Raw genomic sequence first — 12,718 nt, forward strand, 5'->3', positions numbered from 1 at the left:
CTTAAGAACCTCCATTTGATTCCATTTATATTCCACATTTTTCTCCCAAGGAGCTCAAGGTGGCATACACGGTTCTCCCTCTCCTCAACTAATCCCCACAACAACCCTGTGAGGTAGGTTAGGCAGAGAGGCAGTGACTGGCCCAAGGTCACCCAGTGAGCTTCACAGCCAAGCGGGGACTTGAACACTGGGTCTCTCAGGTCCTAGTCCGACACTCCAACCACTACACCACCACGGCTCCTTAAAATACCAGCTAGTTCAGCTTCATGCCGGATGTGCTCATAAGGACTGCAGTGGCTTTCGTCATCAACACAGTTCCACAGGGTTAATTTAAAAGAGCCAAAATGCACGATGGACACCAAGGATGTTAGCTAGACAACGTGGCACAGCTAGAACATTTGCTTACAAACCAGGGGAAAACACATGAGAAAGTCGGTGGTCCGCAGCTGCTTAAGCATTTTGCCTCCTTCACTATTTTGCTTTGCTATTTATTCTGTCCTGTTTTGAAAACACAAGCTTGGTAGGTCTGGTGGTGGCCTTACAGACATCCTGATACACCCAGCAAATGAGCACAGAGAAGCCAGCAGGAGAAACAAAACAACAAAAGGCCTCAGACGAAGCATTTCGCAATCTGGCAGGGCTCTTGGGCTTTACAAAGAGAAATCTCAGAGCAAATGGTTTTCCAGATTGCCTTATAAAATACCTGGTGGCAGTGGTGGTAGTAATAAGAGAAATGGTTTTTGTGTATTTTTGTGGTTTATTTCCTCCAGAAACCCAGTTTTTTGTCTCTCTAAAAATCCTCAGCAGGCAGAAGGCTTCTAAAGAGTGCTTTGCACCAGCAGCTGGATGCAGAGCTAAAACTAAAAATGTTTGCCCAAAGCCAATTTAAATTCCATTGTCACCAATAAAACAATATGACAGTCAGTTTGCGGTGTAGGGGGGTATTATAGCATTGGCTTTGAAATGGGGAGACCCAGGGTCAGATTCCCAGGTAGCCATGTGAGGACTAAATGCATGGGAAACATGCAATGTAGCCCTTATGTAAATGGAAGGATAGTGCGAGATGCGGTTCTGAGTCTTCATGAACCCTCAAAGGGAAAAGCAGGATGCATAATAATAATAATAATAATAATAATAATAATAATTTTATTTATACCCCGCCCTTCCCAGCCAAAAAACCGGGCTCAGGGCGGCTGTGAATAATAATATAAAAAACACTATGTTTCAGCAAAAAACACTATGTTTCAGCAAAGGTAGGATATACCACCAGCCAAACATTGCACAACCCACCTTTCCTTCTTTGGTCCCATGTAAATGAATAGAGCTGTGTAATAAGAATGCTTCTTCACAATTGACTCTCATTTAAACAGGGCTTGTGCTGGAAATTTTCAGTGTGGATCAGGCCCATTATGCCCCAGGATCCAGAGCTCCATGCACCCAGGGGCTTCCAGCTCTGTGCGTGGTGCAATGGGTCAGTGCGTCTGGCTGTGAACCAGGCGGTTGGTGGTTTGAGCCCACCCAGGGACAGCTGTGGGCAGGATGCCTGCACTGCAGGGAGGGTTGAACTAGATGGCCCTTGGGGTCCCCTCCAACTCTACAATTCTATGATTCTATGGAGAGGTGGGGAGGGAAACCTCCATGCAAATGTGAAGACTCACAGAATGTATTATGGCTTTTATATCCACCAAATTCCACAGCTCACCAGAACCTTCGCAATAATGGATTGAACCCAACTAAGCTATGCTAATAGTACACCACTGGAATTAATGCCTCCATGGTAGTCACACCCATTAATTTCAATGGGACCACAGTACTTTGAGCAGAACTAACAGTGTCTGTGCTCCAGCATAACCAGGGGTAATGAACAATAGATAGACCAAGGAAGTCCCATATCTTTTACATACCTGGCACATTTTATCCGCTGTGGGAGATGACCTGGATCGGATGTGCACAGCAACTGCCTGGTTTTCTGATCTCTCCAGCAAGTCCTCTGCAGAGGCCGACTTCCCAGGCTTCTTGGTGGGTGCCGACCTCTTCTCCTGAACCTGGTTATTAAGGTGGCATGGCTTGGTGCACACGTCAAGATCTGTCTGGGTGCTTTTGGTGAGCTCTGGGTCAGCTCTGCAATCCTGACGCCGGTCTGCTTTCAGCCAACTGGGAAAGGAGCTGCTGGTCACCTTCCTGCCCTCAGGTCCGCTGGGATCGAAGCAGCCTGTAAGCCCAGGAGGAAGAGTGGCAAAGCCACGCCCTGCTCTAGAGACCGGCTCCAGGGACTCCCAGCGATGGCAAAGACTCTGGTCCTGGAGAGAATTCATGCTGGATGAGGATGAAAGAGATTGCCCCTCTTGGGCACCTGTTTGCGTGTAAGAGGACTGAGAGCCCTCCTGCAGGAAGCTGGAGTCTTGGGATGCAGAAGAGGGCCGCTTCCCAGTTTTGCGTTCAATGTAATCTGCCAGCGCGTTTTGCTGCAGCTGCTTCAGCTCCGGCTTGGAAAGATTGATGGTGGAGCACGCCTTGTTCTCCCTCTCAAATATCTTGCGGCGGTCAGCCACCGTACTCTCTGGGAAAACAAACTGGAGGGCTTTCTTCTGGTGGGAGAAAGGCGACAGCTCACTGTCAGACACACCCACTTCGTTCATCTTCTCTGGCTCGGAGTAAGACTTCTTTTTCTGGTCGGGGTTCAGGCGCCTCCTGCCCCCAATGCGTGCCACGTGCAGAGGTGCAGGAAGACTCTCTTTGTTGGGATAATCCAGCTTGGTCTCTGTCGGTGTGATGCTATGCCTCTCCTTTGGGGTATGGGGAGACGCTGCCATGCTCCTCATCCCAACATGTGCTGATGCCGGCCTTTGCACACTCCTTCTGGGCTCCTTCCCACACTGAGGGCTGATGTTGAGGTCCTTGCGGCTGAAGGAGGTGGCCCTCAAAACCTTTGACTGGGCATCTTTGATGCTGTTCCTATAAGCCCTGCTAAAAGGGAGGTCTAGCTGCGAGCTGTTCGAGTCCTGGGTGCTGCCCTTCCACAACATTTCTCTCTCACGTTCCTCCGACAACTGGAAAGCACTTCTGCTTTGTGGAAGCTGCCCAGCCGGTTTCGGTGGCTCGCTTTCAGAGGTCCCGGCCTGATGATAGATGCTGTGCCATCCTGGCACCACCACAGCAGCACTTGCTGCCTCCATCTGCTGCTCTGCACCATGCCAATTCGCCCTCTCTGGCCTGCCAGCCCCACTCTCACTTGGGCGTTGCATATATGCGGCCGGGTCTGAGCTCCTTGCGCTGGCCAGACGGCTATGATCTCCTAGCAAGTGAAGATGCTCTTGAGAGTTCCGCCTCTTTCGGATGTCCTCAACATGGTTGAGGTTGGGCTTGCCTGAGCTGAAATTCTGGCTGAAACTGTTTGGGCTGAGACTCTGCAGCCACTGGCCGCCTTGTTCACGTTGCTCTATCTTGCTGACCTTCTCCAGGACAGAGCACCGGGCCTTCCGAGAGTCCAGTTGCCCATACTGAGAGTTCTGGAGGTTGCTAGAACCCGGCTGGTGAATATTTAAGTCTGACATCTTAGGGGCCATCGGAGAAGAGGGCTCCTTGTACTTTGGCTCCACCCCATGGAAATGCTCTGCGCCGGCAATGGTGTCCTGGTACCCTTCTAAGCTGTGCCACTCGCCATCCTGCCAGTGCCCAGGGATCTGCCCCTGACACATCTTCTCCGCTTGGCTGCTGTAATTCACAAAATGCCACTTGGCACCGGAGTAGCTCTTGCACTGTGGTACCTCCTTCAGATCCGAGCTGTTCTGCAGCTTGCTGCTCTCCGGGATGTTTTGCAAGGAGGAAAAAGAGTGCTGCTTGGCTTTACTGGGGTTCCACTGGTTTTGAGCTGTGGGATCTCTCTGCAGGTTTGCATTCTTATCTTCCTTCTGCTCTCCTGCCCCATACCCCTTTGAGTGGCAGAGGGCTTTGCTGTCAATCACATCCCTCGGGTGAGGCAGGCGTGCCTGAGAGCTGTGGTTCGAGTGCTGGGCGTTTCTTGCACTTTCCTGGATTGAAGCTGTTGTCATATGCGGCGGTGCCGACTCATCCTGCCTGGGACATGCGGGGTAGGCTTCAGGATGCATCCTGTACAAGACGAACTTTGCGGCTGCGTCTTCCACCTCCTGCTTCTTCCCTGGCGCGTACTCAGGCTGGTAGAAGATGGCAGCCTTGTTCGGCGGGCTTTGGTTTCCGTTCTCATCCAAGCCGGCATGCTGCCTGCAGGCTGCAACGTTTTCGTACGAGGATGGAGAAGGCGCAGGGGCGTGTGCGTACCCACTCTCTTTGGCAAGCGCTGGGTAAAGCATCCCGCTGTTGCTTGAGGAAGGGTGAGGAACCTGGGCAAAGTGGGGCTCAGGAGAAGGGACAGGGTAAACACCAGTAGGAAGCAAAGGCTGCCCTGGCTGAGCTGCCTGCGAGTAAACTTGTTTGGGCTTCATGGTGGGACTGCTCTCTGGGCTCTTCTCCATCACAGTGTGGAGCTGTCCTTCTAGGAATGCAGGTTTCTGGAGATGCCCTGGAGGAGGGGTGCCCTGGCCTAGGTGAGGCCAAGCACTTTTGGGGTGAGTCCTACTGGACTTCCTGTGTTCAAGGCTAGACCAGGAGCTGGGCCTCTCGTGGTGCCTGGTTGCTGCATAACTATCACTACGAGTCGGTGGCATGGGGGCGCCCTTCATATAGTGGCTATCGCTGTCAGACGAGCTCCGAGTCGGTAGGCCCTTGTTGTAGCCATGCAACCTGCTGTAGCCGTATCCTTTAGCCTGGGACTCATAGCTTGGAGAAAGAGCAGAGGACTTCACTTCGTATTCCTCCGAAACGCCTCGCTGGGCATTGTAGACAGTTTTAATGTACCTGATGTCAGCCTGCCTCATTCCCCCTTCTTGCGGTCTGCCCCGGGAATGTACGTTCTCCATGGAATAGGACCTCTCCTTGCAGAACGTGGGCGCCAGATATTCGGGAATGCTGGAGCTGGTTGAGAAAGAGCTGTACGCGGAATCCCTCTTGTTGTGGAGATGGGCAAGCTGGTCAATACTATTGGTGGATTTGGCTGGCGAAAGGTGGCAGGGGTGATGGCTATACCCCGCAGGGGTATGGTCCAAACTCTCCATGCTTCCCCTAGAGCTGTACTGGTCAGGACTTCTTCTTAAATAGCCATGCTCATAGCCGGAGAGATCGCTTGTGGAGGAACTGGAGGTAGGAGTGGGAGAGAGAATCAAAGACTTGTTAACATGAGAGCAAGAGAGAGTTGTACTGGCTTATAAAGGGACTCTGGGGGATATGTTTAGTTTTTAGAGGAAGAGACGAAAACCCATATTTGGGCCTTGTTCTGTTCTTAGTCTGCAGTCATCCTGGTTTGCTCAGAAGAACCGCTTGACATTGCAACACATGTCTCTTATTTATCACTAGGAAGGGAGTGGGGAAAATAGATGGGAGGCAGGTCACAAGCAGGGGAGGGTTTGCAGGGAAGTCCAAGCATGTCTACTCCACCCTCGCAATCCATCAAAAGCACCCTAAACGTCACCAAAATACCCAGACATCCACGAGTAAGAGAGAAAGAGGGTGAAAGGAAGAACAGGAGAGTAAGAGAAGCTTGAGGAAGGAGAGGAATTTGCCCCCTCCTCCATGCCTCTCTCTCTCTTTCTTTTTTTCGCTTCTTTTCTTTTTATGGAGGTGATGGCTATATGCTGGCAGTGTTCCTGGAATCTCCATCTGAACTGGAGACATTTTGTTTGCTGTGAGAAAACTAAACAGACATGACAGGAAAGGAAAGGAGGCAATGAGGGATGGGGTGGAGATGGGACAGAGAACAGGGGAACCACAACAGCTTCAGTAAGTCCACGGCAAGAGCTTTTCATCACGGACCAAGTTGACGAAAAGTCAAAGGCTGCTCCAGAAAGGATATGGGATAATACATTATTTACCTCAAAGGAAGGTGAATCCTTCACACTGACACCAGGAAGCTTGGGAACTACATTTCCCAGAGCGCCTGAATGCTGCTGCAAGTGCCAGCAGTGGAGCTGAGACCCCAAGCCTGAGGCCTATGGCTGCCACCTCATTCTTTTGGTTAAGAAATGGGGTGGCAGGGAGGACATGGGTAAACTGTGGGAGAGGAGGGGGAAATTAAAAAATGGTTCTCTTTTGAATGATGCCCACACTCAATCAGCAGTGGGCTTGGTTAATAGTGCTGGGCGTTTGAAATCCATTCAAATATGGCAACCCACAGCCCCAGCCTGGCTCTGGCACAGTCAATTTCCCCTCAGCCCCATGACAGCATAAACTTAGCCTCCTCAAGCCAAGTTGCTCTGGCCAAGCCCACCCTGTCGGGCCCACTGAAAACCCCTCAATTTCCTTATAAGCCCATCAGCCGTCAGTGGCGTAGCAAGCATGGGACGTGGGTGCTCGCAGCTCCCGGTTCCACAGTTGAGAGGGTGACATTCTGGGTGCCACCCCCGGCGCCCACGCTGCCAAAGCTGAGCCCCGCGCCAAAAAACCTCACTCGGCATGGCTTGCTTGCTTCCTCGGCCGGCAATTCACTCATTTCCGCCTTCTGGGCGGAGCCGCAGAGGCGAGGCACTGGGCTCTGCCCAGCAGCTGGAATAAAAAAGAAGCGAAGCACGCGCCGGCTGCTCGAGTGGGCAAGCCAGCCGGAGGCAGCTGAGCCGAGACACCGCTACTCTCTGCCGGCCGGCCGGAGGCAGCAGAGTGCGGGCAGCCGCAGCCAACATGCGCGCCTAGCAGCCCCAGGACCACGGAGGTGGATGAGGTAAGGCCTACGGCGATGGGATGGGCGCATGGGGCAAGGAGGAAGCAGGAACCTCTCCAAGCATGTGTTGCATTCCCTGGCTGCGCTTTCTCCTCCCAGACAGCCAGCCATCCTTCCTTCCGCCCCCCATTCCCAAGGAAAAGGCTCCTCCCCATCCTAAGGGATGTCCCCAGTCTGAAAGTTATGTCCAAACATGCCCCCCCCCCGGTCTGGAGGCAGAGAGATTGTGAGCCTCCCCTTCCCGAAGGGGTGCAGTACAGGCGCCACCCCAGGTCCTGGAGGTGACAAAAAAATTGTCATCCCCAGTACCTTCTGGGCTTGCTACGCCTCTGTCTGTCGTATCTCCTGCTATGACAATGACAGGGCCTTGGGGAATCAAGGTCTCGTTCCTGAATTGCTGTTTGCTCCAATTCGGCGGTAAAGAGCGGGTTTCTGTGTGAAATGCGCCGGGGGGGGACACACAAAAGTGCTTGGACGTGAGAGTTTTAAAGGATGTGCCGAGAAAGAACAGTGCAAAGGGTAAGTGTGGATGAGCCTTTAGTGTCCCAAGGCCCATCTGTTGCCTGGTTTGTGTTGTTGTCCTGCTCGGCAATATCTTTTCTCATGGTACCTCTTAGCCCAAGGATAATATCCCCACCACATGGAAGCAAAGTGAAGAAGAAGTAGCGGGGAAGCAAAAACATAAGGATGCTGCAAAGCAACTATCTAGGGACTGAGCTGTTTGCCAAGTGAAGGAGTACGGAGAATGAGAAAGAAACCAGATCACAGAGGAGGAGGAGGAGGAGGAGGAGGAGGAGGAGGAGGAGGAGGAATGGTTTCAACAGAACTGGCCATTTTTCTGGTTTCATTTGCTTTCCTTTTTAAACAAATGACCTCCCAGTTTGACCGCTCCGGCCCTCACCTATTACCAACAGATAGCGACAGAAGAAGGCTGGCAATCCGACCACTAGATGCCACTGGTGTTCTTCAGTGTTGAAACACCTGGAGCGATGGCTTCTATGCCAGCAGAGACACAACAACAGAGATGGCAGAAATCTGGAACTCTATGAGCTAGGCCATAGCAAAGAAAAGGGGGGGGGGAAGCAGCTCCCTGGGATGGAATGAATGCCGTTGCCAGATGATTTGTGTTGGGTGTCAAGGAGAGAAAGAGAACACACATCTCTGTTGGAATGGTTTCTTTCCCCCCCCCCCCCCCCCCCGTTTCTTTTTGTAATCCTAGAGTTTCTTCCTGCTCTCCCATCCCATGCTTCCTTTGATCTCAATAAATTACTATTGGTGCCAGTATTTAGGTTTCACAGAGGTCTTGAAATTCCAGCAGCTAAGTTGGGGAGGAGAAAAAGCCACTGTGCTGATGCTGAGATTCGGAATCTGCTACAAAGATGTTCAAGGAGATTGAAAGACTGGGGGTTTGTCTATACATAGAAAAATAAACGCCACTAAGAACTTTCCAGCTGTGTTATGTTCCATCTTTCAGAACAGATACAGAAAAGTGGAAACACATTGTAGGGAACAGGCAGAAGTTCTTATATGATCAGCTCCTTTAAAAAGCATATTCCTGTGCCGAGAAAAGCTGAATTCTGAAACCTGTGTGTATTCTGCAAACAGAAAAAACTTGCAAGGGATAGAGCATGGGTAAGCAAACTAAGGCCTGGGGGTTGGATCTGGCCCAATCGCCTTCTAAATCTGGCCCGTGGACTGTCCGGGAATCAGCGTGTTTTTACATGAGTAGAATATGTGCTTTTATTTAAAATGCATGTCTGGGTTATTTGTGGTGCATAGGAATTCATCTATTCCCCCCCCCCCCAAAATATAGTCCGGCTCCCCACAAGGTCTGAGGGACAGTGGAACAGCCCCCTGCTGAAAAGGTTTGCTGACGCCTGGAGCAAGCAGAACAGACGATGCGAAAGATGCAAATGCATGAAATATGAATAATGTGCAAAGGCTATAGAATTCAGAATTTTGATTTATCTGCTCTTTTCTTTTTTTCAGTGCAGAGCCTGTAGAATTCTACAATCAGCAGGGAAATTTGGGCAAAGTTTGCTGCTTGGCAAGTCCCCCGCTTCACCACCGCGGCTGCACAGCTTTTGCAAAAATGGTTGAGGTTACCTGCCTGTTCAACCTGATGCACCATTGTTGCAGATCCATAAAGGTAGCGCAGCACCTGGCAGCGAAAGCTCAGCAGCTTTTAAAAGACTGTGAGGTGAATGCAGATTACTGCTCAGAGAGAGAACGAGAAAAGGTTCCTTTCAGGGTGGAGCATAAATTGTTCTCTTCCTGGAATGGGAAGCACACAACACACCAATCCTCGGATACAGGTTTGTTTGTTTTTTTGGCCAAAATGCTGCGAGGCTTACCTGGAATGGTAGGCTTGATGCCAAGGAGTGCCAATCATGCCAGGAGATATTTGCATCATACTGAGATCGGGCTGGTTCTCTATGAACTTGGCAGAATGCCAGGAGTGCGGTCGGCCCACAGGGTCGCTTCGTCTGGGAAAAGAACAAAAAGGGGTAAAATAATTAGAGACAGGAACTTGCTCAGATGCCCTGACAGGTGGAGCAGGAGCAATATGACTATTATTTAGCATTTATTCTGTGCCAGCAGCGTGACCCTGTCAAGAATACAAACATTTCACGGTCTCTGCTCCCTAATGTTTATTACATTCTGCTCTGGTGCTATGCACCAGTGTGTTCCACTGAGACCATCCTGTTGAAAAACACACTAGCTATTTCATTGGGCTTGGTGCAAGAGGATACCCTAAATGTCAAAAATGTCATTAGATTAATCCTGAGGCTTTGGTGGCAACCTTAAGAGGAATGCGGCTCGGAACCTACTAGAGAGCCTTGCTTCAACCAAGGGTACAGAATCTGTTTCACTCTGAGGGCCGCATTCAATCCTGCGCAACCTTCTGGGGGCCACGTGCAAGTGGTGGGCAGAGGAACAAGTGCAATTTTTTCCTTTGTGCAGTAGGCTAGTTTCTGCACATGACCTCAAAACCCTTCTCTTCGTCCAGGGAAGCAAGAGGACTTATCAGAGTTGATAGCACATTACAGCCAGGCAAAAACACTCTCACAGAGGGCACAAAGATTGGGCAGTAGGGAGTGTGCTGGATGGTAAATCACGCAGTCCAAAGTTGGGAGTTCAACTCATTATTTGCAAAAACACGCTCTCCACATACTTGGCTGAGTCAGCCATAATGCACACAGGAGCTCATTCCCTGTGCGTCTTACTCCATGAAATCAGTTGCCGAGACTAAAAGTCCCCACCTCCCCACAGCTGTCATGTCGCCTCCTCTCCATGGCATTTCCCAAACAATTGGAGACTGTGCCTGCGTGTGACCAATCTCTCCTCTGCCCTTTTCATGCCTCTCCTGGTTCAGAGAGATGGGAGGGGAGCATGTCACAGCAGGAGAGGGAGACACCAGTGAATCGTCTCTGCCTCTTGACCTCCCTCCTCCCACTTGCTAGCTTCTGCCTCTTGACTTCCCCCTGCCACCGACTTTCCCAGCTTACTAAGCCCTGTTTCCCCTTCAGCTTCTGACACTTCCTTTTCCCAGTCTTCCCCCTCTGACGGCTCATCATCATCATCCCACCACCACTCCCTGGGTTCTGAGCTTTCTTCTCTTGCTGGTTCCCCAGCTGGTTCCTCCCAAAATTCCTCTGCATTCAACCAGTCCATGATAGTGTGGCTGGTGTGTGTGTGTGTGGCCTGGGGAGGGTCCCAAGTGCCAGGCAGGCAGGAATAGAGCGTCACATTTGGTCTCTGGACCTGAAGCTCCCCACCCCTGCTTCAGACTAATGTTGACAATGCAAGTGACACCATCAACATTGTGTTTGGCTTAAGTTTCATTTAAAAACAGGGTAAGGGGAAGATCATGGGAGGGGGTGGCCAGATACACAGGAGACACAATCCCTTTGTGGGTTGTTTGTTCCCCCCATGCAAAAGGGAGCAGGATCACCAACAGTGACCCATTGTTACACCCATGTGCTCAGCCCTCCACCCTCCATGCATTGGAGAGTGAACATCTGCAACAGGAACCTGCTCTCCATGGGATTAAGAACCCTGCTGGTGTTGGGAGGAGCCTCCATGAGTACAACCGTCTAATGGGCACAGACATGCAATGGAGGGAGAAGGGCAAGCTAGCATGTCCTGCTCTCCCGGACGTGATTCTAATCACACGGGGGAATTGAATACCCAAACAACAGGGTTAAAGAATAAAAGGAAAAGCATGGGTATACTGGAGCACAATAAATAATAATAATTTGTACCCTGCCCATCTGACAGAACAGGGGAGATGCAAATAAGGCAGTAAAACTCTGAACTGGTTGCTATCATTACACTGCGAAATTTCATGGTCTTGATGGAAAACCAGCCCATTAACCTAATTCATGTGGAAAACTAGTCAGAGGTATATAGTTTCTGATAATGCTTCTTTCAACAACCTGTATTAGAATTCTGGCAAAGGCATCTCTTCTTATCATGACACGGGGCAATCTGCGTATGCCCACATTCTCTGCTGTGGTTAGTGGGACAGGAGCACTTGTCTGCCTCTGCACCTGCTCACCAAGAGGAGGGGAAACCTGCATATATATGGTAAAAACTGAACACAACTTGAAGTGGCTTCCATTTTTGCAGGTTGGGCCTGAAAAAGTCGCAGACTAGGAAGGCGAAGTGTTTTCACTGCCTCTACTGGTGGCTTCTAACCCCACTCAAGTTTCTTAACAACTCACTGTTGCAGTGTGCTTCCTAAACAGTGTGGTTTGTGAGATAATTGCATTCATACAATGAGCATTAAAGAGGGTGCCTGTTGCATCTCTGAGTGATTTACTGATCTGGGTCATTATTTTCCCAGCCAGCCTCTACTGGGTGTGGGTAATTGCTCTGCATGAAGGATCACACATTCACTCCCAAAGAAGAAACACCACAGTTGCCTGCTTTCAGAGGCAACAGACACAGTTCACTGACTCATGCAGAAACTCAGTGACTGTTTTATTTTTCTGAAGGTAGGTAGCTCTTACTCTTAAGACACTCCAAGCGTCACCTTGTTTCAGTTATAAGAATGAGAAGGATGCACCAACAGCTTTTATCTGTTTAATTTTCCATCCAAACTATTGTTATCCACGTCCAGAAAGGATTGCAGAGATTGAGAGGGAGGATATAAATACTTTGCATAGTAAACATGCCTTCTAGCTGGGAAGCAGAAGGGTTTGGGTTTCACGGGCCTTTTTGAATACCACCAAAAGAATGAGATTCTCTTACTCCTCACCACCCGCCTCTGTTGACAGAATCATATTAGTAAGGGGTGAAGGTTCCTAAGAGGAGCTGCACAAATTAAATATCATATATAGGTGCCTTTCAGACAGAGGCCCCTTGTTGCCTCCTTTGCCAAGAAAACAAGGAAACTGAATGCCGTAGGCTAGGAGGCAGACAGAATGGGATTTAACTCAGCAATTCACAGCCTGATCTTCAGAGAGACCCTCAAGATGTCTCCACGCAGCACACAGAGAGGCCAGAGGGATTTAAAGATTTCTTTGTAGTTCTGGTCGAATCAAAACCTAGGACATTCTCATTTCTTGCTTGAGAAAGCACATTGTCTGACAGAAATAAAGCACCCTCCCCCTCGAAGCAGCCAGCAACTGGCTTCTGAGAGCTGCCTTGCCAGGGTTTGGTTTTATTTTATTTTTTAAAGCCTGCAATATTTTTAAAGCTCTTCAGCCAAACAGCCCCAGAACAAAGTAATCCAGTAAATAATTAAGCTGTGGATCTGAACCAAGAGACAAGTATAAATAGCTGTGGGGCAAAGCTTTGCATTGTGTCTATAGCCTACCTCTGTTCGGAAAATGTGGATTAAGTGTCATGCGATGAGTGCTGTGATTTCCAAACAGGCCAGAACTTCCTCCTGTTGCAAAGGTTTGAACTGTGTTTGTCTGAATA

The 12,718-nt window shown here is 50.0% G+C and overlaps 1 protein-coding gene across 1 annotated transcript in view; it reads right to left on the bottom strand.

The window, feature by feature from the left end:
* SHROOM3 (shroom family member 3) overlaps nucleotides 1–12,718 on the bottom strand; it is a 208,700-nt gene that overhangs the window by 14,925 nt on the left and 181,057 nt on the right. The window contains exons 4-5 of the mRNA XM_033160879.1: nucleotides 9,142–9,273; nucleotides 1,905–5,211 (exon numbers count right to left, since the gene is read on the bottom strand). Coding sequence (XP_033016770.1) covers nucleotides 1,905–5,211; nucleotides 9,142–9,273 — 3,439 coding nt within the window. The remainder of the gene's footprint in view (nucleotides 1–1,904; nucleotides 5,212–9,141; nucleotides 9,274–12,718) is intronic.

This window comes from Lacerta agilis, chromosome 9 (genome assembly GCF_009819535.1).
Source record: "Lacerta agilis isolate rLacAgi1 chromosome 9, rLacAgi1.pri, whole genome shotgun sequence".
NCBI lineage: Eukaryota > Metazoa > Chordata > Lepidosauria > Squamata > Lacertidae > Lacerta > Lacerta agilis.